General features: G+C 40.4%; 1 protein-coding gene across 1 annotated transcript; it reads left to right on the top strand.

Moving 5' to 3' along the window:
- Nucleotides 1-9,392: 9,392 nt before the first annotated feature.
- On the top strand, nt 9,393-21,011 carry LOC142150689 (olfactory receptor 13C9-like). Its single transcript, XM_075205885.1, has 3 exons — nt 9,393-9,552; nt 17,270-17,334; nt 20,064-21,011. Exons 1-3 carry the CDS (start codon nt 9,393-9,395, stop codon nt 21,009-21,011), a joined length of 1,173 nt encoding a protein of 390 aa, XP_075061986.1.
- The last annotated feature ends 5,611 nt before the right edge of the window (nt 21,012-26,622 follow it).

Below are 26,622 nucleotides of genomic sequence, written 5' to 3'. Positions count from 1 at the left end.
CCAAACTATTAGGCTGTTGGGCCATTGACCCATCACAATTGCAATGTATTTTTTTATCCCAAACTCAGAAAAAAGGACTTTCTGCTTCACAAATCATCCCATCCCAAATGAATGATTAATACTTCAGGCATTCCAAACCTTCTTTCTGCCCCATCTAATATGTCTATTAAACTCACCCACTTCATTCCTCTACTTCCCAATCATCTAATTCTTTTTGCCCTTGCATAAAAGGTTGAGTCTTCTGAACTTGGGCTTCTAGCCACCCAATGAATGAAGAAATGTCCCACTATCCTGTACAAACCTGTAAAACAAACCTCCAGATTTTTAACCCTTAACCTTTGCACACACTTTTCCATAATTGACAACCAAACAAAGGCGGCCAGTCACTGTTAAGTGGGAAAGGGTAGAGGTGAGTCAAACGAACGTAAAACCATAAGAAACCTCCTTAAGCCACTTTACAATATAAATCCTTCTAGGTGGAAAAATTAGGTAAATCCCTTCATGCCCCCACAATCAACAGTGGCAAGCAGTTTTCACCTTAGATCAGCTCCCACGGTAAGTGCAACATTTTTTTCAATTATTCTTTCCCTCTCTAATTTACTCCTTATATCTTTTGGACTTCCATCTTCCCAACCTCTTTATGTCCCCTTCTGGAGAATCCCTTCTCAGCAGCTGCTGCTGCTGCGCCAATTCTAAAGAAGTGAGTCTCATATTCTTTCTCTTGCAACCATATTGCCTTAAGATACTTGTATTTTTGAAATAGTGTGTCGTAGAACTGAAGCAGAAGTGCACAATGAATCAAATGGTCTGTGGCCCCTTTTAAATTGAGATAGACGGCCCACACATAATAAGTTGCAAAGTGTTCTATTATCATCTTTTGTTTTACAACTTCTGATCAGGTCAATCCAAATTTCTACGATGCATTTTTATCCTATAGTACCTCAAGAACAATGGTAGCTGCAATCCACCTCCGTTTTGCACCCATACAATAAATAGACCTGGGTTTCTTGTCTCTCCAGACAATGTCACTGTCACAGTGCTGGAAGCTCTCAGGAAAGCACTTTGCTGGGGTAGCTATCAGAGGTACACCACATTCAACCAAGCCACTTAGTCATGAGAGGACTTGTCATAAGGTATAAGCTGAAGTCAAAGGATTGTACAACAATTGTACAATAGTGATGGATGAAGTCAAAGTCAAGGTATTGGGGATGGTAGAATAGTGGGGGACAAATCTGAGGTCAAAGGATTGGAGAAGGTAAAATTGTGAGGTACAGTCAAAAAAAAACAAGTCTTCTTCAAACCACAAGCAGAGAAATCCTAAACAAAACGTTGCTCCTGCAAAGGTTTGGTAGAACTGATGGACTTTATAAAGGCTACAAAATTGTGAGATAAATTGTTCTGATTTACTTTCCCCTGAACGGCTGATGGCAGAGTAAAAAAAGCTGTGCAGTAGTCCAGGTGAGGTGACTAGCTAGATTGCTGCTCTTAGCAGAGTACCCCGAAAGGAGAATTTCTTGGTTTTTCAATGTTTGAGATCCTTCCGCACTGTGTCTAAGGATGGCATGAAGTTAAGACTGAATAACTAGGACTTGTCAATGGAAAATACCAGATAGCGGATCTGAGACTGCTAGCAAGAAATTTCAAAGGCTGATTGGAGAGTGGAAGCAATTGTGTCAAGTATACTCATATTGAGAGACACCAAATAATTTATCTGTTAAGTTGAACAGATGCCCATACTTCTTAAATTCATCCCTAAGGATCATTAGAGTCATGGATGGACAAGTTGCAAATAACAACAGTTTAAATTCCTCAGCACCCAAACTCAGGCTTTTAGTATCCTTATTGATGAAGATAGTCCTAGCTAAAGCCTTCATGCAATCACAAAAATCAATGGAGAGAAAGGGCAGACATACCTAGTAGCATTGGAGGCATGGTCTGTGTCAAAGAGACTCCTGTTTATCATGATCTTGGCAGATGGGGATCTATATAATGCAAGTTTGCTTAGGCAATATGTACCCAGTCAATTATTCTCCAGCACTCCTGTCATGAACTGCCAATCTACCCATTCAAAGACCTTTATCGTACCGAGAGATAAGAGCAGGACCTGAGCATTATTATCCAAAATATTTTGAATGAGATCTATGAATTTCATGGTATTGTCCTGAGCTCTATGGCCTGCTACAAAGCTTATCTGATCATTGTGAATAAGATCAGGAAGGAGTGCTTAAGGTGATTAGCAATAACTTTTTCACAAAGCATAACATCGAAGTTTAATAAAGAAATGGGTCTGTAGTTGTAGCACAAGGAAAGTTATTTCCCCTTGTTATGCATCCCTGTAATGTGAGTCTACAATCATTGCCTATAAAAATTAGAGTTATCTGACACATAGCTGAAGTCTTGAAGGTATTCATTTATCATTAAAGATTTTATAATAAGATAGAGAAGCCAAGCTCTTATCAAAGGAGGTGATCTTTATGGTGTCTTTCTATAGTTGTTTGGCAAAAGGTTAATCTAGGGATGCTTGCTCCTCTTCTGAAACTATATGAAAATACAATTAATGAGATATTGAGTTATTTTATTTCTTATGGCTTGCCCGTCTTCCTGAGTAATGGGAAATTAAATGTTATACAGCTTTGTGTAATATTTATGGAAAGCCTTGGTAATCTCCTTGTCTAAATGATGAGCTCTACCCTTCTCATCTTTAATTTAATGGATGCATTTAAGGGATCTTTGTGCTCTGAAGGCTCTTGCTAGCATCTTGCTTGGCTTTTACCTACATCTGTACTATCTATTCTTACATTTGAAGAAGTCGAGTTTTGTCCCATCATTCAGTAGCTTATTCAGCCTGCCTTTGCCTCCTTCAGTTCTTTGTATATGGACTGGAACATGGTGCCTTTGTGGCTTGTCTCAAGATTTTTCATTTTTAAAAGCAAGCCTCTTTCTGAGGCTCCTTTGTGTTTCTTGAGGAATATGCCCAGCTGAATACACTCAATGTGAGCCTCCCAAGCAGTAATTTTAGAGGTTTCACCATTGTCATTAAGAGATCTATATTTCACTAATGACTATGGTATAAAAGAAGCTAATTCAGGTGCTATGTCCAGTCTCTAGTCAGTTATAGAAATTATGTTGTAAATTGGGGCGTGATCAGACCATATTATTTGACTTAACCTATTCTAGCATCAGAAAGTAGGTGAAGGTGTCTAAGTCCTACAAATACATAATCAATTATATTATATGTGGAATGCAAATATGAGAAAAAGGTCTAATCTTTTACATTTGGATGGAGGAGACTCTGAGTGTTAGCCAGCTGGTGGTCATGGGAAAACATCTTACCCTACTGGAAGCACATTACAAAACCCTGGCTCCTCCTTGAAGAATTTTATATAATCTATTATTTTATATACACCATTTTCCTTCCTTAGTATCCATTTACAAGAGAGCTGCTTTCTTTCCACCCCCTGCTTTATATGGCATGCTGAAACACTTTGAAGCTACCAGCTGCTTAAATAACATGTCTTATGACTCTGCCTACCTTTGGGGGGTGTTCTCTAATATACAGACATTTTACTATAGTCTCTCTCTCTAGCTGGACACAAGGAGACTCATTCTATCCCTTATCCATGTGAAGAGTTCTCATGGGCCCATCCGTACAGTGGTAATATTTGAACATTAGGGAATAGATAATGGTGAAATATATTTATATTATATTTAATGTGTTTTATATTATTATATATTGTTACTTATAAAGTGAAATAGTTGAAGTAAGCAGTTTTGTTATTTGGTAATGCAGTTTTGTTTAATGTAACACTGTACGCATAGAAAGTAAAGTAGCAATAGGAGTAGTAGAATTAGATATTGCTATTGTAGTATATGTTAGTGTGCTTAAGAAGTAATGCAGTTTAAGTGTTTGAAATTTGTAATACTTTAGGAGTTTGATTGTGCCAATACAATAGACCTTCATGTCCCTGCTGGACATTAAGGTGTTATGGAGTTATAGTTTAAGATAGACTAGTTTGGGACAACATAGAGAGTTGGTATCTTGGAAAGATCACATCATTTGGTCAGTAATGATGTGGTGTTTGAATGGTATTGTTTTAGGCTTGTAGATATGTTTGTGGCTGCTAGATAAACAGATGTGTGTTAAGACAGAAAATGCTTTTGCATGAGATAAGTGATATTGTTTGGAAGTTAGTAAAAAGACTAATATCTGTGATCTAAGAAGATTGCAAAAAGCTCTCTATGTTAAAAACGTACAACAGAGCCATAGGCCATGTGGTCTAGCTTTAACATAGTAACATAATAACATAGTTGATGAGGTTGAAAAAAGACACCAGTCCATCAAGTTCAACCTATTTTGGATCTCCTGCGATCCTGCACTTATATTTGAAATTAATCCAGAGTAAGCAACCGCCAAACTGTTTCAATTGTGAAAATCCCCCCAGACTCAATATTGCAGTCCTATTTTTACCCTATATCCACTACTATCCTTCATTTTAAATTAACGGTCGTGTCCTGTGTATGGTCCTTGGGGTAAAAAGTTCCCATGAAAGCTCTCTGTATTGACCCCTAATGTATTTGTACATAGTAATCATATCTCCCCTTAGATGCCTCTTTTCTAAAGTAAACATGCCTAAACTGGCTAACCTTTCCTCATAACTTAATGACTCCATACCCTTTATCAATTTTGTCACCCTTCTCTGAACCCTTTCTAGTTCCAAATTATCTTTTTTATAGAGTGGTGCCCAGAACTGTATTGCATATTCAAGATGAGGTCTTACCAACGATTTATACAGTGGCAAAATTACACTGTCTTCCTTTGCATCTATGCCCTTTTTTATGCATGCCAATACTTTGTTTGCCCTTGCAGCTGCTGCTTGACATTGAGCACTATTGCTAAGTCTATTGTCTACGAGCACTCCCAAATCCTTTTCCATTATAGATTCTCCTAAATTACTTCCATTTAATTTATAGATTGCGTTCTTGTTTTTGATCCCTGAATGCATAACCTTACATTTATCTGTGTTAAACCTCATATTCCATTTTGCCGCCCAATCCTCCAGTTCATTTAAATCCTTCTGTAGAGAAGCTACATCTTGCTCTGATTTTATTACCTTACAGAGTTTAGTGTCATCTGCAAAAATAGAAACTTTACTCTCTAAACCATCACCAAGGTCATTAATAAATATATTAAAAAGGAGTGGTCCCAGCACGGAACCTCGAGGTACTCCACTTAAGACTTTTGACCAATTAGAAAATGTTCCATTTATCACAACTCTCTGTTCCCTATTCTCTAACCAGTTTTCGATCCAAGTACAAATTTTGATTCCTAGACCCAGTTCCCTTATTTTGTAAACCAACCTCTTGTGTGGCACTGTATCAAAGGCCTTTGCAAAATCTAAGTAGACCACATCTACTGTCCTGCCCTGGTCTAAGTTCCCACTAACTTCCTCGTAGAAACTAATTAGATTAGTTTGACATGACCTATCCCTCACAAATCCATGTTGATTCCCACTAATAATTTTATTGCGTACCAAGTAATCCTGAATACTGTCCCTTAAAATACCTTCCAGTAGTTTCCCCACTATTGATGTCAGGCTTACAGGTCTATAATTCTCTGGTTATGATCTCGTCCCCTTTTTAAACAACGGCACCACATCTGCTATTCGCCAATCCCTTGGTACTGAGCCTGATGAGATTGAATCTCTGAAAATAAAGAATAGCGGTCTAGCTATTTCCGAGTTTAACTCCATAAGGACCCTTGGGTGTATGCCATCTGGACCTGGAGCTTTATTTATCTTAATATTCTTCAGTCGCCTTTGGACTTCTTCCTCTGACAACCAAGTATTAATTAATGGCATGGTTTCATTTTTATGTATTACTCCTGCCATTTGTTCCTCTCTGGTAAATACTGAAGAAAAGAACGTGTTTATTACCTCTGCTTTTTCCTTAGTATCATTTATCAATTCACCCATCTCACTTATTAGGGGTCCTATATTATCTTTTTTAATGCTTTTGCCATTTATATACTTAAAAAACTTTTTGGAACTTTTAAGAAGTGTTAGTTTATAAATATTTGACTAGTAAGAGATATTGTTAGATATTGTTATTTAGGAAGATATAAGATAAATAAGATAAATTATTATTATTATTATTATCATTTATTTGTTGGGCGCCACAAGGTTTCCGCAGCGCCGTACATAGTACAAACAGTAGACCGTACAGGGTTAAACAGTACAGAATGATAAACACAAAGTACCAATGCTTCAGTAACTCCGGGACAGCCATAAGGAGTAAGGACAGAGCAGAAGAACAGGTATGGAGACACGGGGGAAGAGGGGCCCTGCTCATAAGAGCTTACATCCTAAGGGAGGGTGGACAAATCAGAGACGAGAGGGAGCTGGTGATGCCAGGGGAGTGAGGGAATAGCGAGCAGAGTAGATGAGGGGTTAAGTGGACGGTTGATAAGCTTTGAGGAACAGGTGAGTTTTAAGTGCTCGCTTGAAGGAGCACAGATTGGGAGCGAGACGGATGGAACGAGGGAGGTCGTTCCAGTGCAGTGGGGCAGCTCGGGCGAAGTCTTGGATTCTGGAGTGGGAAGTGGTAATTAGAGTGGAGGAGAGGCGACGGTCATTAGCAGAGCGCAGGAACCAGGCAGGAGTGTGAATGGTGAGGAGGTTGGTGATATAGGGAGCAGTAGACAGGGAGAGAGCCTTGTAAGTGGTGATAAGGAGTTTGAAGAGGATTCTGTAGGGGATGGGGAGCCAGTGTAAGGCATGGCAGAGAGGGGAGGCAGAGGAGGAGCGGCGTGAGAGAAAGATGAGTCTAGCAGCCGCATTGAGTACAGAGCGGAGGGGGGCGAGATGTGAGAGGGGGAGGCCAGTGAGGAGAAGGTTGCAATAGTCAAGGCGGGAGATGATGAGTGCGTGGATGATGATTTTGGTGGCGTCTTTTGAGAGGAAGGGTCGGATGCGGGCGATGTTGCACAGCTGGAAGCGACAGGCTTGAGCAAGGGATTGGACATGGGGGGCAAAAGAGAGAGATGAGTCGAGGGTGACACCCAGGCAGCGGAGTTGGATGACAGAGGAGATGGTGGTGTTATTAACAACGATAGAGAGGTTGTGGTGGGAGGGGAGTCTAGGGGGAGGAAAGGCAATGAGTTCGGTTTTCGAGATGTTAATTTTGAGAAAGCGTGAGGACATCCAGGCGGAGATGGCAGAGAGGCAGTCAGATACCCAAGAGAGGAGGGAGGGAGAGAGATCAGGAGAAGAAATGTAAAGTTGAATGTCGTCAGCATAAAGGTGATACTGAAGACCAAAGGAGGAGATAAGGGCACCGAGGGAGGATGTGTAGAGCGAAAAGAGTAGGGAGCCGAGGACAGAGCTCTGGGGGACTCCTACCAAGAGAGTGGAGGGGGTGGAGGAAGAGCCAGACATGGAGACAGAGAAGGAGCGGGTAGCAAGGTAGGAGCAGAAGCAGGCATGAACGGAACCAGAGAGGCCGAGAGAGAGAAGAGTTTGCAGAAGGAGGGGGTGGTCCACTGTGTCAAAGGCAGCGGAGAGGTCAAGAAGGATGAGTATGGAGAAGTGACCCTTAGATTTGGCCGATAGGAGGTCATTGGTCACTTTGGCCAGGGCAGTTTCAGTAGAGTGGAGGGGGCGGTATCCAGATTGGAGAGGGTCAAGGAGGGAATTGTCCGAGAGATATCTGGTGAGGCGACAGCAGACAATTCGCTCAAGAAGTTGGGAGGCGTAGGGGAGAAGAGAGATGGGGCGATAGCTGGCGACAGAGGTGGGGTCAAGATTAGGTTTTTTGAGGATAGGAGAGATAAGAGCATGTTTAAATGAGGAGGGTACTACACCAGAGGAGAGTGATAGGTTAAAAAGGTGTGCCAGGTAGGAGCAGGCAGTGGGAGAGAGAGCGAAGGAGGTTAGAGGGGATGGGATCGAGAGGACAGGTGGAGGGTGGAGAGGAAAGAATAAGGGAGCGAACTTCTTCGCCTGATGTGGGGGAGAAGGAGCACCAGAGTTGATTGTTGGAGGGGGGTGGAGCGATGTGGACAGCGGGTGAGGGGATTGAGGCGGAGATGTTGAGTCTGATGGCTTCAATTTTGGAGGAGAAGAAAGTGGCGAAGTCAGCAGCAGAGAGGAAAAGTGGTACTGGAGGGGGAGGGGAGAAAGGAGGGAGTTGAAGGTGGCAAACAGGCGGCGGGGATTAGAGGACTGAGAGGAAATGAGGGACTTGAAGAAGGTTTGTTTGGCAAGGGAGAGGGCAGAGCAAAATGAGGAGAGGATAAATTTAAAGTGGAGGAAGTCAGCCAGGGAGCGAGATTTCCTCCAGAGGCGTTCCGCAGTGCGAGAGCATTTTTTGAGCAAGCGAGTGAGTTTGGAGTGCCAAGGTTGGGGAATGAGGCAGCGTCGGCGGATATGAGAGGCAGGGGCGACCGCATCCAGGGCAGTAGTGAGGGAGTGATTGTAGAGAAAGGATGCCTGGTCAGGGCAGGTCAGGGAGGGAATGGGAGAGAGGAGAGAGTCAAGAGAAGAGGAGAAAGAGATGGGGTCGATCGCTTCAAGGTTGCGTCTGGTGACGGTGGCTTTCGGCGGGGGAGGAGCAGGGGAGAAGGACAGAGTGAAAGAGAGCAGATGATGGTCAGAGAGTGGGAAGGGAGAGTTGGAGAAATCAGAGAGATCGCAGAGATCAGAGAAGACAAGGTCGAGAGAGTGACCAAGACAGTAGGTGGGGGAGGAGGTCCACTGGGAGAGGCCTAAGGAGGAGGTGAGGGAGAGAAGCTTGATGGTGGTAGGGTCGGAGCAGTTGTCAATTGGGATGTTGAAGTCGCCAAGTATGATGGAGGGAAGGTCGGACGAAAGGTAGTGGGGGAGCCAGGCAGCGAAGTTATCTAAGAAGAGGGAGGTGGGGCCAGGGGGACGATAGATGACAGAGACACGGAGGTGGATGGGAGAGAAGAGACGGATGGAGTGAACTTCAAAGGAGGAGAAAGAGAGGGAAGGTAGGGTGGGAATGACCTGAAAAGTGCAGCAGGGGGACAGGAGAAGGCTCACTCCACCTCCTGGACATTCATCCGGTCTGGTGGAGTGAGTGAAGGAGAGGCCACCATAGGAGAGAGCCGCAGGTGAGGCGGTATCAGAAGGAGTGAGTCAGGTTTCAGTGATGGCAAGAAGGTTAAGAGAGTTGGAGATGAAGAGGTCGTGGATAGATGTCAGTTTGTTACGGACAGACCTGGAGTTCCAGAGGGCGCAGGAGAATGGGAGAGAAGGATGAGGAGAGATGTGGATAAGATTGTTGGGGTTAATGGAGCGAGGGGGAGAGTGAGGGTTGGACCAGTGAAGGGAGGTGGGGGAGGGGTTGATGGAGCGAGGGGGAGAGGTGGGACCATGAGAGAAGGACTGGTGGAGGTGGCCCGGGGAGAGGATGGGTATGGGAAAGGAGCGGGGCGGCATAGTGAGAGACAAGAGTGGGAGAGACACGGCAGCAGTGGCAGGAGGAGAGAAATGGAGTTAAGTTTAGGTATGGATGACGGAGCAGAGAAAGACAGTAAGAGGGCCAGTATGGGATAGAGGAACGGAGTGAAAACAGAAGGGCAGAGGCAAAATAATATGAACGATGCCAAGTGGGGAAGAGCAGGGGCAAAGCACTGTAGACAATGAAAGTTGAGGAGAATAAAATAACAATCTAAGCAATAAAACAATGAACAATAAAACAATGAGTGGTGGGGAACAATTAAATAAAGGTGGGACGGATAAGTGTGATTCTATAACAATAAATAAATAAGCAAATAAATACAAAAATTGGTGGAAGTTGAGATGAGACACAAGAAGCAGTGATGGGACTACAGAGAGCCCTTACCAAATGATAAATGATTGGAGATTCTTACTTAGGAAAGATTGTATACATTGTATACATTGAAATATATTGTATTTGACTGTGCCTATAATATAGCTTCTGAATATCTGCTAGATTAAGATACAGACTGTATTGCTAAAATGTCATCTCACCCCCTTCCACTATGGTGGAACACATGTAAAGAGGACAATGTGTAATGGCTGCTACAAGGTTTGATGTTAACAACCTATTAGACCAGACATTAGTGGGCAATGTGTGATGACTGTTGGATAGAGAGATATTTATGGTGGACATGTAGTTATGGTGTTGTATTGTATTACTGGAGATTTATTTAATACTAGTTGTGTAGTTTAATAGGTTAAAAACCGGGCCTGTTGCTATAAGTTACAAAGTTATAAAGGTTACATTGATAGTAAAATGGCAACTAGGAAGCATGTGCTCATAAGAAAACCTGGAATGAGCTTGGCCAGTTGAAATAGTGGCTGAGGAGTCTTAGTGAGCAGTGATGTTGTATATGTATATATATATATATATATATATATATATATATATATATATATATCATTGTACAAGTAAAAATCCTGTTTCATACATATCTGCGTTGTGAATATTAATTTATATTGTCTTGATACAGGAGATATATATATAGAACTCTGTGAGATCAAGAAAATTAAGTTTAAAGGACTGAAGTAGGCATGTCATAAAAAAAAAGTGTAAAAAAAGTGTAAAAGCCTATGGTTATAAAACAATTGTATCAAGGAACAGAATACGAAGATAATGTGCCCAATTAAGGTGTAAGCACAGGATCTTTTACACTCCTCTTCAGGAGTCCAGCAAAGGATCAATAGTTCAATTAAAGTCCTACCCTACTACCAATATGCCTTCTTGCTTAAATTCAATCTACTTCAGCATTCTAGAAATGAAAAGGGTTGGCCCTGGCTTGGGGCATAAAGATTAGAAAAAGTGGAGAACCTGGAGGAAACCTGATAAGACCAATCAAATTTAAGCTGTCATTTTGTAGAATGTACTAAATAAATGATAACTAGGATCTGATTGGTTGCTATAAGCAACAACTTCACTTTTTCAAACCCGCAGCTTGATACATTTACCCCCAGATGTACGTCATGTGCAAATGTTATTCTTTTTTAGTCGGATGCTTCTTGTGATATGTCTGACTGAATGTATACATGTAAATGCATTCTTTTGTGTACTAATTTTCCCTATGTACTTTTGTAAAGCATAAGTGTCTAGGTCTATATTACCACCTTTATGTTTTTTTTAACCTAATCTTCCCATTTTATTTTTTATTGTTATATTGGCATTTTCTTTCTTCTGATCTTTGCTTTAAGCATTGTCTTTCTTTTGACTTCTGATCTAATTTTTTTTATATATACTCACCCTATGATATCTATTTACCATTAATTTCAAATATTTTTCCAACAACTTTTTGTGTATCAAACATATTACAAGTTGAGGAAAGAAGATTAGCATTTGACCACCACACAATTCAAGCAATACAAACTGAGAGTATAGTCTATATAAGAGACTCTCCTCTGCAAACCACTTAAGTCATCCCAATGCCACACAGAGGACAGGTGTAGGTTTTTATTTTTAATATGTTTAGATTTTATTGTACCTTTGGATCATCCAGGTTAAGAAAGGTCAGACAGTTTTTTTTGGGGGGTGGGCAAGTCCTGATTTGGCTACTTAAGATGACAATCATCACTTTGTGTTACATCTGAGGAAGACTAATCGTGAGGGCATTGATTGCAACTCATAAAATTAGGATAAGTAAGTTCTTTGGGGTGCTTTGGTGTTTTTTAAATGTTATTTATTAATTAATTTATTATTGTTTTATTCTACCAGGCTTGACAACCTGTGTATCTTCTGTTGGTGTAATAATAAAGGTCCAAGCCTGCATGCTGGGATATATAATTTCTGCATGTTAGGACTTGTAGTAAAACAACAGCAAAATAGCCTCTGGTTATCTAAGCCTAACCATGCCCCAAGAGCATGGGTGATTTGTATAAACTTTGAGATAGCTTTAGACACCACTCCGGGTAATTGGTTTCAACCTCCCAGCATTTGGGTAGGACTCCCAGCCTTAATCATGGGATCATTAGTTTTCCCCATCTCCCATGACCTCCAGTGGAGATAGGCCAGGCTCACAGTTTACTGTCATGTCATCCATCACCTTCAAGAGGGATACAAAGATTACCATATTTTATGGGGTAGGGTTAAAATTACCTCAGCACCACCCACTCATCAAGCCATGTCTATGGGAGATACTCATTATATTTTGGCACTGGGTAGGGTCAGGAATAACTCCACCAAGGGCACTGGGGAACCTATTTAGATTTCCTAACTACCACTGCAAAGCAGAGCCATAAGGAGTCCCTAACCACTAGTTGGCCAAGGGCTATTATTGCTAGTATGCCATCTCTCCCCATTGAGTGAAGCCAGGTCAAACTCGTAGGGGGCTATTAATATACATTTGTGTCTGGTACAGAGGAGATGACCCCTTTATTAAGGTAGATAAAACAACGAAACAAACTAGCTGCGCACAACAAAGAGGCAGCCCTTGTTAATACCTATGAGGAATCCACCAATTAATCCTGTTCATAAAGCACACAAATAACCAAAGGTATTACAGGTGGCGCTAATCTGTACTCATAAAGATAAACAGAATGGAAATTTTATAAGAAAAAGGTCACCCTCATTAGTAATATGTATTATAAAATTCTTTCATACAGTCTTTTGAAGCTGTGACATCCGTTTTCTCAAAGTGTCAGAGAATGATTCATGTAATTATTGCAGATAGAAGTCCCGAATAATCACGTATATCCTCAGATGAAAAGAAACATTGATGAATAAAATGTATTTAATTCAAATATATACAAACACTCCGTGGCTATACCATTACTACACGCAAATTATGGGAAAAGTAGTAATGGCACGAAATAAACCTTAAAGCCCACAAGAGGGTAATCAGAGAATAAGTAAGGAGGTATAAAAACAGCTTTTCTTGGCATGTTACACGCTGATGAACTCCTTGACTCTGGTAGGCGGCCCCGCCACTAGTTTATACGCTGTATTTTTGGATCAATGTGCTTTTATGCTTGTTTTTATGATTTTATATCCATTTGGGGTATAAGATGGAAGTTTTGGTATATTAAAGATAATGCACTATGTCATCCCCTTTTTATTTCTTATAATCTTGCTACATTGGAGCGATATTCGGGGGTCTACACACACTGGAGGCTGCACTTGTGATATGTGATACAATGGTGCTATTCAGATACAGAAATAGCGGAGGTGTGGAGTGCCTAATGAGCCCCTCATTCTTTGTGTAAGTGTTTATATGGAATTCTGTTAGTTATTGGTGTTAAGAAATATATTTTTTTACCACCTTACTTATTCTCTGATTACCCTCTTGTGGGCTTTAAGGTTTATTTTGTGCCATCACCGCTTTTTCCATACTTTGTGTGTGGTAATGGTATAGCCACGAGGTGTTTGTATATAGTTGAATTGAATACACTTTATTCATCAATGTTTCTTTTCATCTGAGGATATACGTGATTATTCGGGACTTCTATCTGCAATAATTACATGAATCATTCTCTGACACTGAGAAAACGGATGTCACAGCTTCAAAAGACTGTATGAAAGAATTTTATAATACATATTACTAATGAGGATGACCTTTTTCTTATAAAATTTCCATTCTGTTTATCTTTATGAGTACAGATTAGCGCCACCTGTAATACCTTTGGTTATTTGTGCCCTTTATTAAGGTATTTATTATCATCATCATAATTATCATAACCTGTGTTTTACCGTATTAAATCTATTTTTACACAGAGGAGTAATACGAGATCACAGAATTGTCTATTGCCACACGTCACCTCACACTGACTATACGAAAGCACAGGTTGCTGTCATAGATTTCAGTGTTCATTTTTACAATTATCTAAATAAAAAAAAGTGAAACGTAATTTAAACAAAAGGACTGAGTCCAGCACAAAAGATTCACTTATGATAAGTAGGTATAACTCTATTGTCAGGCTTTAGTTTTAGAGTTGAGTAGTTCTACAAATGCACCCCTATTGTTAAAACTGCTTTTTAAATTGTCAGAAAAGGTTACCCAACAGAACTAAAAAAGTTCCTTTTACAATATCTTGCTACATGAATTTTGTGCAGATATATTTTGTTATATAAATGTTCTTAATCCCTGAAATCAGGGGGTTAAAATTGAAGATTCCGTTAGACATTTTGTTGTGTGCATATACTTAATGGGCATGTGTATACATAATTGTTACTCCTGACACTTGGCGCATATGCTAGTGCTATACAGCTTGACGCATCTAGAGATCTGTCTAATTAGATATATGTAAATAAATGCGCTTTTTCATGCGTTTGTCTTTCCCTTACTTTCTGGGTGCAAAAGTGTCTAATTCCACATGGGCCCATATCTAGAGTATATTTATGTATACTATCATTGCTATAATATGTACCAAGAGCATCTGCTCTAAGCAACCTCAACCAAATTCTTTACTGTAAAGAATTAGTGCATTAGATATGAAATTAATGATATAGCCCAAAATAAACTTACTATATAACTGTATTTATTTTTCTTAATTGTTAATGTGTGAAGTCTCATGACAGTAGGAAAAAATATGTAATTCCCATTTGTACCAATAAAGAGTTTGATATATTGTATTGCACGCCTAAAATCTCAGAGATATAAATGTATTACAATGTTGCCATATTTGGAAACAAGCAGCATCTGATGTAATGCTGTATGATGTATGTAATGCTACCCTAAGCATCAGATTTTATACTAAGAGGTAAGTCAGGTCTTCACTGGGAGTTGAAGATTTTCAAAATATATACAAAAAAAGCAGAAATTAAAAAGTAGCTATATATTTACATTTAATAACATTTTGTCCTTAATACATTTTAAACAACATTTATTTTCTGTTGCTGGTCAATTCATTGCAATTATTACTATTCTATTATTATTATTATTCTATTATCATTTGAAAATTTGCTCATCACTTAAATAAAGTACTGAAATAGACATTTTCCCTTTATGTAGAATTTTTTTACTTGGCTAAAATACTTTAATTCCTACTAAGTATCACATGTGCAGTCAGCTAACAATCTTATTTAAAGACCCATTGAGTTAGAAATTTTCAGGAGCAATTCCTAAAAAATTGAATCAATGAACATGATTATAATTATAAATTCGCAAATTAACGCAGAAAAAAAATATGTCACCAGTTAGTAATATAGGCATTAGTGAGAAGACAGTAACATTTTTCCCATTAAATACATTTATTAGGATGAATATAAAATTAATTTTTACAGTTGCTCCTGATTGCAGACACATGTTATAGCATACATATGAGACTGTTATCCCTAGTAGTCAGGACTTAGACTAACCCTGTAGCTGGAGCAAGAGATACGGCAGAAAAACAAGTAACTTTGAAACGCTCAGAGCTGGATTCGGACGTGGCTGCGTGCGCTCGAGTTTGGCACGCCCTTACTGTACAATGACTACGGCAAAATGTCCCTTCCCCGCTTTGTTCACTCCCCGAAATCGTAGACTGTAGTAAGTGTCCTTTACATTTCAAGATGGAGTGGACAAGGCTGTGTTTGCTGGCGTATGTTATTGTTTCTGGTCATGCACAGAGTGATTTTGTGTACGGTAAGCTCAAAATCAGCAGCTGTGTCCCAGAATGATGCCATAAAATGTATATTCTAGTAATGATGTTTATAAAGATACTATATTGGTGTACCTTATTAGTGATACTGACTATTATTAGATGGACTGAGACAATTTTCATATGTGTGTCCCTTCCACATTCAACAGTATCTGTATCTCCTGTTCGAACTCTCACTGCTGTAACTCTCTATGCTCAGTTTCTGGATCATCTAAGCCAATGGTCACTGCTAGTTACACAAGACAGTTGAACAAGCACTAAGCATCTGAGGACAACAAGCAACAATCTCCAACTGCTACATCCAGATAAAGCATACATCATCTCATTGCCCTGGACAATGTAACTTGATGATTTTATTTCTATTTCCTTTTCTTTGCTTTCCTTGGACCCTTTTCACTTGGGTGGGGTACGAAGTTACGGAGCTGCTATAAACGACAGGCAGTAGGATGACAAAAAATTCACGAAACTTACTAATAAATGCTGACTGACCTTAAGAATGACAAAACAAGTCCCTGACAGTGTGTTCAGAAATCACGAGCATCAGTAATAGCGGCAGCCTGTTTTCACATCATTTTAAATTGCGACCTCTTTATCAGCCCTTGAATAAGAAACTCCATCTACTGTTTTCTAGTTTCATATCAGATTTATCAACTGTGTCCTTGATATAAGGTAGTAAGATCTTTGACATTGGTCAGAGGGATTGGTGAGGAAGTTTGGAGAAGTTTTTCTTAGCTGTCTCCTGTGCTCACACCAGCCTTAAATAACATATGTAATCTCTCCCTCTTCACTTACATACAGTGGCTTGCAAAAGTATTGAGCCCCACAAAAAGTATTTTCTGTATTGCAAATGACACTTACGCAGATTGTTCTGACAGTATTTTATTTTGAACCAGTAGACTTTTGAAGTACATTTTCAAACTATTATTTTTTCTGCAGGTTTAAATAAAACTGAAATATATTGCATGCATAAGTATTCAAACCCCCGAGCTGTCGAAGCTCCAAGATTACACAGATAAAACATGTTACAATAACAATTGGCTTTCAATTAGCCTCTACATGTGAATCGTTAAAAATGTCAGCTGTTTTTTTTTTTTAAAAAAAAAAAACCCCACTGAATTCAAATAATATTGGTCATTCTGTCAATCTGAAGGAAAGCTGTACAAAAGACAACCAAAGAGCATCCTAAGAAAATTAAAAATACACATAGTGAGTTTTGCGGAAAGCCCTGTGGCCAGAATAAATCCAGCAATTGACTGCAGAGGTGACTGTTGTGCTTCTCTCCCAGTTGATAGCTGCTACACTCCTACTGGGGCCGATTCAATTCTGCCACGAATAACGCGGCATTAGCCGTATTACCGTTATTACGGTAAAACTGCACATAATTACTGTTAATGCGTTAATTTCACTGCTGGATTTTTACTCGTGGCTCCCTGAGCCGCGAGATAAAATTCAGGTTAAAATTACCGTATTAGCGGTAATACTGTTAACACCGCGTTATTCGCGGAAGAATTGAACCGGCCCCCTACTGTCTCCTCACCCAGGGTGAGCGTGGTCCAGTGGAGATCTTAGTGAGGCATGAACATACTTCCCATAGACGTCACTCAGGATCTGGTAAGTATCTGGGGGTACAGGGAAGAATTTCTCTGGTGTGTTCTACCTTTTCCCTACAACCTTCATTACAGTTAAACAACAAAAAGGTGAATGTTCTACAATGGCCAAGTCAAAGTCCAGATCTGAAATGCTCAATGTAACACGTAACGTTCACTGCAATATTAGTTGCAAACTACAGTATGAGTCCTAAGTGTCCTTCACTGATATATCTATATATTGTGGGCCTCATTTGGAAAGAGTTATTGATTTGCACTGCAAAATGTGATTGACTTGCACCCCTGAAACTGGATGGTTATCATAGTACACATCAAGGCGCATGCCTGTTCTCTGCATGAAGCGTATATACCTTTGCAAAATAGAAGTGCACCTAAGAGCAAACCAGGAGGAAAAAAACTAAGTATGGAATGAGATAAAACTGTGACCTGCTCTGAACTAGTTCAAACCTTAAGTCCTTTTGCTTAGAGGAAATGTCTATCCACCTCACAGCAAAATTTACCTCATTAAAATTTTCCTTCTCAACCCCATTATCTGATTTCAAGAATCTCGCTCCCTACAAGAAAATATAATTTCTGTGATGCTCTGCAAAATCTCTGGCATTGGAATGCTTACTTTGTACTTTGATAGTTGTATAACTTTGCTCAAGTCCCCTCAGCCTCTTATAGTGAAAATCTAGTTGCACGGTGGGACCAAAATTGTTTGCACTGCACAATAGATTACCGATTGTATAATTTCCAGACTGAGTTCAACACAACTGGTCCAATGTAAACTGAAAGGATAGCTAATATGTTATGACAAGCTGTGATTCATTCACTGGTGCAAAGTATAAGGCTGGGTACACACTACAGGTTTTTCAGCCGACTATTGGGTCAATCAAGTGATGAACGACCCTTCGGACCAATATCGCTTTAGTGTGTATACTTAAACAGTGAACAATAGTTGTTTCAAAGTATCCATCGTCAATTCATTTGATTGTTCAGCAGAACTGTAAATATCATTCAGCTATGGAACGACGTCCTTCCAATCCTGCAGTGTGTATGGACTCACTTATTGAGTCTATGGAGCTCCTTATTGAGCTCCATAGAGTTTACAGAATCATAATCTTTTCAGACGACGGTTATGACAGTTGAAGAGCACAGATCTGAGGGTAACTCTTTTAAAACATGTATAGTATGTAAGCATGATGCGGCATGCTGATCGTGACTTGTTTTTTCAGTTGTTGGTACAATCATTGTAGATAACAAATTGGTCGGAAAATTCTGTAGTGAGTACCCAGCCAGGGCCGGATTAACCATAAGGCTAACTGGGCTTCAGCCCAGGGGCCTCGGGCATCCAGGGGGCCCCTGAAAGTGCTCAGCAGCAGTATTGATCGGGCAGGGGCACCCCCGGCGCGATCAATGCTGGTGAGTACGTTCATTGCAGTCCTTCCCCGGCGCGCTGTAGTATCCTTACTGAGGAGATCTCGTGAGTCTCACTCTCACGAGATCTCCTCAGTAAAGAGCGTACAGCGCGCCGGGGAAGGACTGCAATGCCAGGAGAAGAAGGTAAGTGCATTGGGGGCGGCTCAGATCACGGGGGGCCTCACAGAGGAATGGAGGCCCCCTTAGCCCAGGGGCCTTCATTCCCTTAATCCGGCCCTGTACCCAGCCCTAGGGTCTAGATGCCTAGCTGCAAATTAAGGCTGTGGCTGTGGAAAGAGGACAAAAAGCTTAAAAGAACAATATGGATTCTGCCAGTTGATTCCAGCGTTTACTTTGGATGGGAGTGCTTGTGTTTGAGAAGTTACATAATGAGATTGATATTCTATGGAATACACTATTATACCCCATAGTATACACTAAAAATGTATTGCAATGTTTGGATGAAGTGACACATATGATAAGCAGAAATATGGCTGCATTAAAAAAATAACTGATCATCTCTGCTGGAAACATCACTAACATACAAGTTTGAATCTAGTTTAATGGATTGTAATGTGTCTGATAATGAGTATATTATTTTGACACTTCTGAGCCACCGTCCATCTGCGTTCCAGATGATCACTTCCGCATTCCACACGCAACAGGACGCTAGAACACAGAGGACCTGAATACTGTCTGAACAACATAGCAAAATAAGACTGAGAGACGCCGAGACCAGAAGAGTAGGGAAAGTTATGGTAAGATCTTATCGTTTGCCAACTCATTTGGCACCAGTCATACTTGCTCCAGAGACACCATATATACTCACCAAAAGAGCTATAACACTTTATCACTTGGTATTTGCAATTTATGTCTACTGATTTGCCATCTTTTTTCATTTCAGTTTTCTCTTTTCATCTTTTATTCACTTTTCATTACTTATTTTATTTCTTTATTCATGCATATTATCTAATACATATGCTGAATTCACACAGGTATTCTATATCATTAATAACTTTACACTACACTACTCTGGTTCATAATTTGAGCTTTATTAGCATATGACATTGCATTACAGAATTGTGCCCTCTTTTGAATTTTCTTTATTTGTTTCAAATCTATGCCATCTGTAAAACCATATTTAGCATTATACCAAGAAGACTAGATAACACAGAGTTGAGCTGACATTTCTTTCAAACACACAGAACAGTTAATTGATACTCTCTGCCAATGCCTGTGCCCACTCTTAGGTCAGAACAAGCTCAGTGGAAATGAACAAGCCCCAGCATTAAAACAGACTACATACCTGGGACATCTTCTCCACATTTTGCAATGGGCCTGGTAATGCATTGTTCAGTGCCTGGTTGCAGGGTTTCACATTTGAATGCTTGAAATATTTCAGGAAATCTAAAAATAGCGATTGGAGTCTTCTTTTCCTGTTTGCAAAGCAATTTCTTGTGTTTTTCAGTACAGAAGAACAGAAAAACTGATGGACAACCAGACATCTTTTGCAAACTTCTACATTACAGCATTTTCCATTTATGCAGGAGGACAGCCATATTGCTTTATGTTCTTTCTAACTCTGTACTTGATTGGTGTTTTAGGAAATTTTGTCATAATTAAAGTGATAGTGCAGGAAATTAGTTTGCATACACCCATGTACTTCTTTCTATGTAACCTGTCCTCAGTAGACATCTTTTATACCACAGTCACTTTACCTAAACTAATGGACATAATACTGGCAGAAAAACATTCAATATCTTTCACACAGTGCTTAACCCAGATGTATTTCTTCTTATTTTTAGCTACCACAGAAATTACTTTACTATCGTCTATGGCATATGATCGTTATGTTGCTATTTGTAAACCATTACACTACCATCTTATAATGAATAAGAGAAAATGTGCCCTTATTTTGGGAGGCACCTGGATATCTGGGTGTGGAAATTCATTATATGTCACCCTCTATGTTTCACAGTTATCTTTGTGTCATTCCAATATAATCCAACAGTTTTACTGTGAGATAAAAGCTATAGCTAAAATAGCTTGTGCTGACAAAGGTCTTCATATCCTAATATTTTTAGACACTTTTCTGTTTGGGCTTTGCCCCTTCTTGCTTAATTTAATATCTTATGTTAAAATAATTATCATCATTGTAAAAATTAAGTCAAAATCTGGAAGAAGAAAAGCCTTCTCTACCTGCACCTCCCATCTCTCTGTCCTCCTTATTTTCTATGGAACCATCGTCTGCATGTACATGAGGCCGTTTTCAGAAAAAATAGATATACTTGATTATGTATTCTCTGTGCTCTTTGTTGCAGTAACACCAATGTTAAATCCTTTTATATACAGTCTAAATAATAAAGAAGTGAGGACTGCTATTATGAAAAATATTAAACAAAAAGTATTTAGCTGAAATCAGTGTTTGTGAGCAGAAATAAAAAAAATTGGACAACAAAATAATATATAAAAGTTAAGTATATGAATCCAAACTTCTCTAAAAGTAGAATTAGTTGTGTATACAAATATAGATACACTGGGTATATTTAGTAAACTACAAGTTTGGAAAAGTAGAGATGTTGCCTAGAGCAACCAGAGTCTAGTTGTCATTTTGTAGAACGTACTAAATAAAGGTTAGAATCTGATTGGTTGCTATAGGCAACATCTCCACTTTTTCAAACCCGCAGTTTACTAAATATACCCCATTGTCTTGCAAAAGTACTTAGATTCTTGACTACTGCTCTCATTTTACTAAATAATAGACTTACACTGAAGTTTTGTTCTTTTTAGCATTTTTATTTCTAAGTAGTGAAACTCAAACTATTTTTAATGTGACATTGTTTTATACACAAAGATCTTAAGAAGAATAGCTGAAATATGATGTCTACATGTCTACATTGTATTTCTTGCAGGTTTTTAATTCTTATTCTGTTGAAGCTGTAAGTTTACAGAGCTGCAAAAACAATTGCCATATAAGAAGACAATTGCCTTGTAACAATAAATCATTACAATAACTGCGACACTTTCTGGATAAAAAACCCTGCAGTTATCCAATATATCTTAAGGGTCTGTGCTAATAAATCAAGTGCGGAATGACATTATATATATATATATATATATATATATATATATATATATATATAGTGGTAAAGAGGCCCCAAGGAAAGTGCAGCTTAAGGTTGCAGACAGGGTTGACTCCTGGGCTGAACTGGTGGTCTAATGAGGTAATTAGATTATGGGAGGAGCTGGGTGTATTTATTTTAAACCTGTCTTTTCAGTTGTAAGGTGTTACTGGTGCTAATCAAACTGGTCAGTGGCTGGAGAGATGCACTGTGTTAGTTAGCATTAGGGTCACAAGGAGGTGCAATGGTGGTGAGGGAAATGTAATTAATACCACTACCACGCACCAAACTATTTATAAAGCTGTCAATTGCAGTGGGTAGATTGCTATATTGCAGAGAAAGCAAATATTTTTTTCTGTGGAGAGACAGAAAGGAGCTATATTACTGTGAACACCTGTTTTTTTTTTTTTTTCGTTCCACACCTTGTTTATTCTCTGAGCTGTGAGTTGGGTGTGGTACAGAAACATTTAGCTATTTGCCTGTGTGGAAAGCTAAAGCACCCTTTTTGTTTTCAAAGAAAGCAAAAGTTTTAAAAATTGCTGTGCATTGTATTGCTACAACTTGGTTATTGACTAAGGCTAGGTACACACTCAGAAGTTTTCAAACGATACAATATCATTTGCAATTTTACCAATGACTGAAGTACCGATCAGTCTGCAGATTCACCCGTACACACTATAACCAATTATCTTCAGATCTGTGCTCATAGCCATCGACTACAAGTGACAGCTGTCCTGGGTGTGAAAATGATGTGTGTGGCTCAACAGGTATCTAGTGCGGAACCTGATACTCTGTGCTGTGCCATAATGTTCTGTTCTTTTATGTTATTATATACTGCTCCATGGGACAGGTAACATTTCCCTAGCTCTTGTATTGCATTCCCCCCCCCCCCATAGCTGAGTGCTATGTGCTGTTCCAGTGACCTTCCCACCTCTCTGATAACCTCCCACATTGACTGCATTCCCAAGATGGAGCCCTGTTAACCCATTCACTGCTGACATAACTGTTACCGCTGACCGATTTCCTTTCACATGCTGTTACTGTTAGAGCTGGAACAAGCTGAGGCGATGCTGCAGGGGGACCCTGGAGAGGTGTAGGCAAGTAGCACCAGCTGTATGCCTGAGGGATCAGTCAGCTATGTATGTTCAGAGGCTGGATGACACTATGCTTGAGCTCATTAACCCCTCAACACTGGAGCCATTTGTCACATACAGCTACAGCAGTGACAGGCATAGTAACTGACAGGGAGGGAAGATCCATGATGTTGCGCAGTGCTGGGCTGTCATTGCTATTTCTGTGCAGTAATACTATGAAATGCTACTGAGGGAAGCTCTGGAAGGGGTTAATTCCTAACTCGATCCCTCCCGGGGTGATTAATGCCGGCATTCAGGAAATCAGTTTGTAACAAGAGTCTTGTGATTCTTGGAACAGTGCAGACAGGGACTTAACAGTTGCATGGAGATGACAGCGGACACATATGGTAATGTGACCTGTCACACTGAGATCCACTATTGGCCAATAGCCGTAAGAGTGCATACATGTTGCAGGATTGGGTGTGGTTCCAAAAACCCCATGCATAGAAGTTTTGCTAATTGCCTGTGGAAAGCACTGGATAAATGTAACAATTAAGCTTGCAGTTTCAAGGCTTCAATTAATCAAAGAGAAGTTGTTACCAGTACGATTGTGTAAACCTGATTTCCCAGTCACGAGGAACTGTCTCCCAGCACCGTTCTGCCCAAGCTGTCTCCCAGCACCGTTCTGCCCAAGCTGTCTCCCAGCACCGTTCTGCCCAAGCTGTCTCCCAGCACCGTTCTGCCCAAGCTGCCTCCCAGCACCGTTTGGTCAGTGGAGCCTCATATCACTGTTCGGTCAGAGATGCTTTGTGGTGCTGCTGTTGGTCAAGGTACAGCTGTTAAGTTGTCTGACTGAAGGTGTATCAAGTGGGAAGAGCTTGGACACCTTGAAGCCAAATGCACTAGACCCCAAAAACACATGGACTGTTCACTTACCCAACTTGGGCCTGTCTTCTAGATTGCTGTTCCAAGTGCTTCGTAACCAGAGGACCCGCTTTAACTAATGAGACTGTATGAGTGAAAAGGAAGGTTGTCCAGGCAGTTGTGGACTCTGAAAGTAAACTTACACTGGTCTCCAGCTCTGTCTGGCTGGAGTCGAGGTCTTGCAGTTCCTCAGAGTTAAAGTGCGCTGCACACATGGGGTAATCAAGATGTTTTAAAATTTACTCTTTTGGCCATTAGATGCAAAGGCCAAATTGTGGAGGTAATGGCTGCCATAACACTTATGCTAATATATATATATTATATATATATATATATATATATATATATATATATATATATATATATATATATATATATATATATATATATATATATATATATATATATATTATATATATATTCCACAAACAAGTTAAGGTGTCAACTTACACTTACAATTGATCTGATATATGAGGAAAGTGTTGGGACTCTAACGCTCAAGTTCTAAAAAACAATTCAAATATGACTGGTATGGATGTGTTCCTTGAGCACTACAGACATGTCATGCTGTGGGTAGCTGCAGATTGAGCACTACCATGGAGTACGATGCTAATTTACAGATTTCTGTAAGCACTGGAATACACACATGCAGTCTATGAAACTGAGATTCTGAACAGTTATATAACACAAAAGATAATCCCCACATCCATCCCACTCAGTCTCCACATCCATCGGCTTCTACAAAGACAATATGGCTTATTGAGCCATGTGCTTCAAAGGAAGGGAGATACTTTGATCAAAGCAAAAAATGACTTCAGAATAATATCATAGTTGAAGATTCTAAGTTATAAACCTTTATTAGCAATACTCGGTGCCCACTTTTCCAAAAGGTTGTAAAACCTTTTTTTCTCTCCAATAAATTCTCATCATTCATGTATTCAAATAAGTGATTTAAAATGAACAATGATTGTGGAAAGACACTAATGCATGCTCACGTTAGGCCTTATTCATCAATGCACGTATTTGCTGATTTTCAGCGTATCATATGCAAAATCACACTTGACATGCCCATACGCCAGTAAGCACAGCACTGCCCACTGTGTGTTCGTATGCAAAGGACACTTGCTACAGCCTATGATTTCAAGCAGTGAACGTGGTGGGGAAGGGGCGTTTTGCCATAGTCAATTTACAGTAAGGGCCCGCCAGGCTCAAGTGCATGCAGCCACGTCCATATCAAACTCCAGGCATCTCAAATTTACCTGTCTTTCTGCCATATCTCTTATACCATCTATAGGGCTAGTCTAGCCCTGATCAGTACTGATGTCAGTAGCGTATGCATGCTCTAACATGTGTCTGCAATCACGAGCAACTGTAAAAATGTATTATATGGTGTCACGGGCACTAGGAGTCTTTACCCAGGGATCACCAGGTGGTAGGCTTACCAGAGCAATGTAGGTGGTAATAGGGTACTCTGGTAGCAGGGTGATCACGGAACAGGAAATAGCAGATGATGAGATGCTCAGGAAAGTCTATGACTAGCAGCACTGGTAATATGGAGGTAATAATACATGAGGAACTGTATGGACAAGGACACGTGAAGGTAGTCAGTGGTCTGCGATAGCAAGTTGTACCACTGCTATAGTGAGGAGGAATGTCCAACAGAAGCGAGGAGGTGATGAGAGTCAGCGGTCTGCGGATAGCAAGTTGTACCGCTGTCTATGTGAAGGAATGGAATCCAAGTGGAGATATCCGGGGAGTCAGTGGTCTGCGATAGCAAGTTGTACCACTGCTATGTGAGAGGATACAGGAACAGGTGATACAGGAAAACAGGGATCAGTGGTCTGCCACCAGCAAGTTGTACCACTGAATATATATGTGAGGAGGTGCACGGGGAGAGGCTGCAACACAGGGTATACACGGCACCTTAAACACGATCCACAGTAATATGCACAATATAGATATATATATGAATGACTGAACAGCACTGCAAATATAGAAAGTCTCTTGGAGTAATCCGGCACAAGATAATACAGTCAATGATGGCAATAGACTCAGCGGATAGTAGACTCCAGAGGAGAACCAACACAGTCCAGCAAGATATGCAATACACCAGCACAGTCAATGAGAAGTATGCATACCGTGGTTCAGAAGCAGGCAGTCAGACAGGAGTGCAGCGATACCTGAGCGGCAGGAGGCCGGCAGGATGAGAAGTCCCTGGATGGATGGAGCAGAGGTCTAGTAGGTGCAGCGCACAGGTAAGTAGACCAACAGGGACACGAATCCACAGGAATCAGTAGAACGTGGAACTGGACTCATGGAGGACCCAGGAGAATGGTGATGGTCTAGCAGAGGGATAAATGGTGAGACACGAATCCAATGCTGACAGGCGGGTAGAGACCAGCGGGACACAGGAAGGCGTGGAGAGCGGATCAGCAGTAGATGGACGATAGCGCTGACAGCAGCAGCAGGACTCTGCGGACACACGGAGGTAACCAGTAGCAACCAGCAGGTGCAAATAGCGATGGAACACGGGAGAGCAGAGTAGCCCAGGAGCTGTTGATCATGGAGAGTAGCGGATGGCAATAATAGCAGCAGTCTCGAGGAAACACGGGAGAGATGTGATGAGATGAAGACTGCAGTGCACAGCGGCAGCGGATAGGAATCAGCTAACAGTCACGATGATGAAACACAGACGAGTTGCAAGCTGGAGACTGTAGTGCACGGAGGCAGCGGATAGGAATCAGCTAACAGTCACGATGATGAAACACAGACGAATTGCAAGCTGGAGACTGTAGTGCACGGAGGCAGCGGATAGGAATCAGCTAACAGTCACGATGATGAAACACAGACGAGTTGCAAGTTGGAGACTGTAGTGCACGGAGGCAGCGGATAGGAATCAGCTAACAGT

Source organism: Mixophyes fleayi, chromosome 4 (genome assembly GCF_038048845.1).
Source record: "Mixophyes fleayi isolate aMixFle1 chromosome 4, aMixFle1.hap1, whole genome shotgun sequence".
NCBI lineage: Eukaryota > Metazoa > Chordata > Amphibia > Anura > Limnodynastidae > Mixophyes > Mixophyes fleayi.
The sequence above is the reverse complement of the archived record's forward strand: the minus strand, read 5'-3'. Positions and strand labels throughout refer to the sequence as shown.

What these genes read in the sequence shown, in the direction of transcription:
- LOC142150689 (XM_075205885.1), top strand. Translation starts at nt 9,393, where the DNA reads ATGAGAGAAGGACTGGTGGAGGTGGCCCGGGGAGAGGATGGGTATGGG. An exon ending in TGACGGAGCAGAGAAAGACA is followed by an intron (nt 9,553 to 17,269) that starts GTAAGAGGGCCA and finishes CCTTCATTACAG; the next exon opens with TTAAACAACAAAAAGGTGAA. An exon ending in CCAGATCTGAAATGCTCAAT is followed by an intron (nt 17,335 to 20,063) that starts GTAACACGTAAC and finishes TGTGTTTTTCAG; the next exon opens with TACAGAAGAACAGAAAAACT.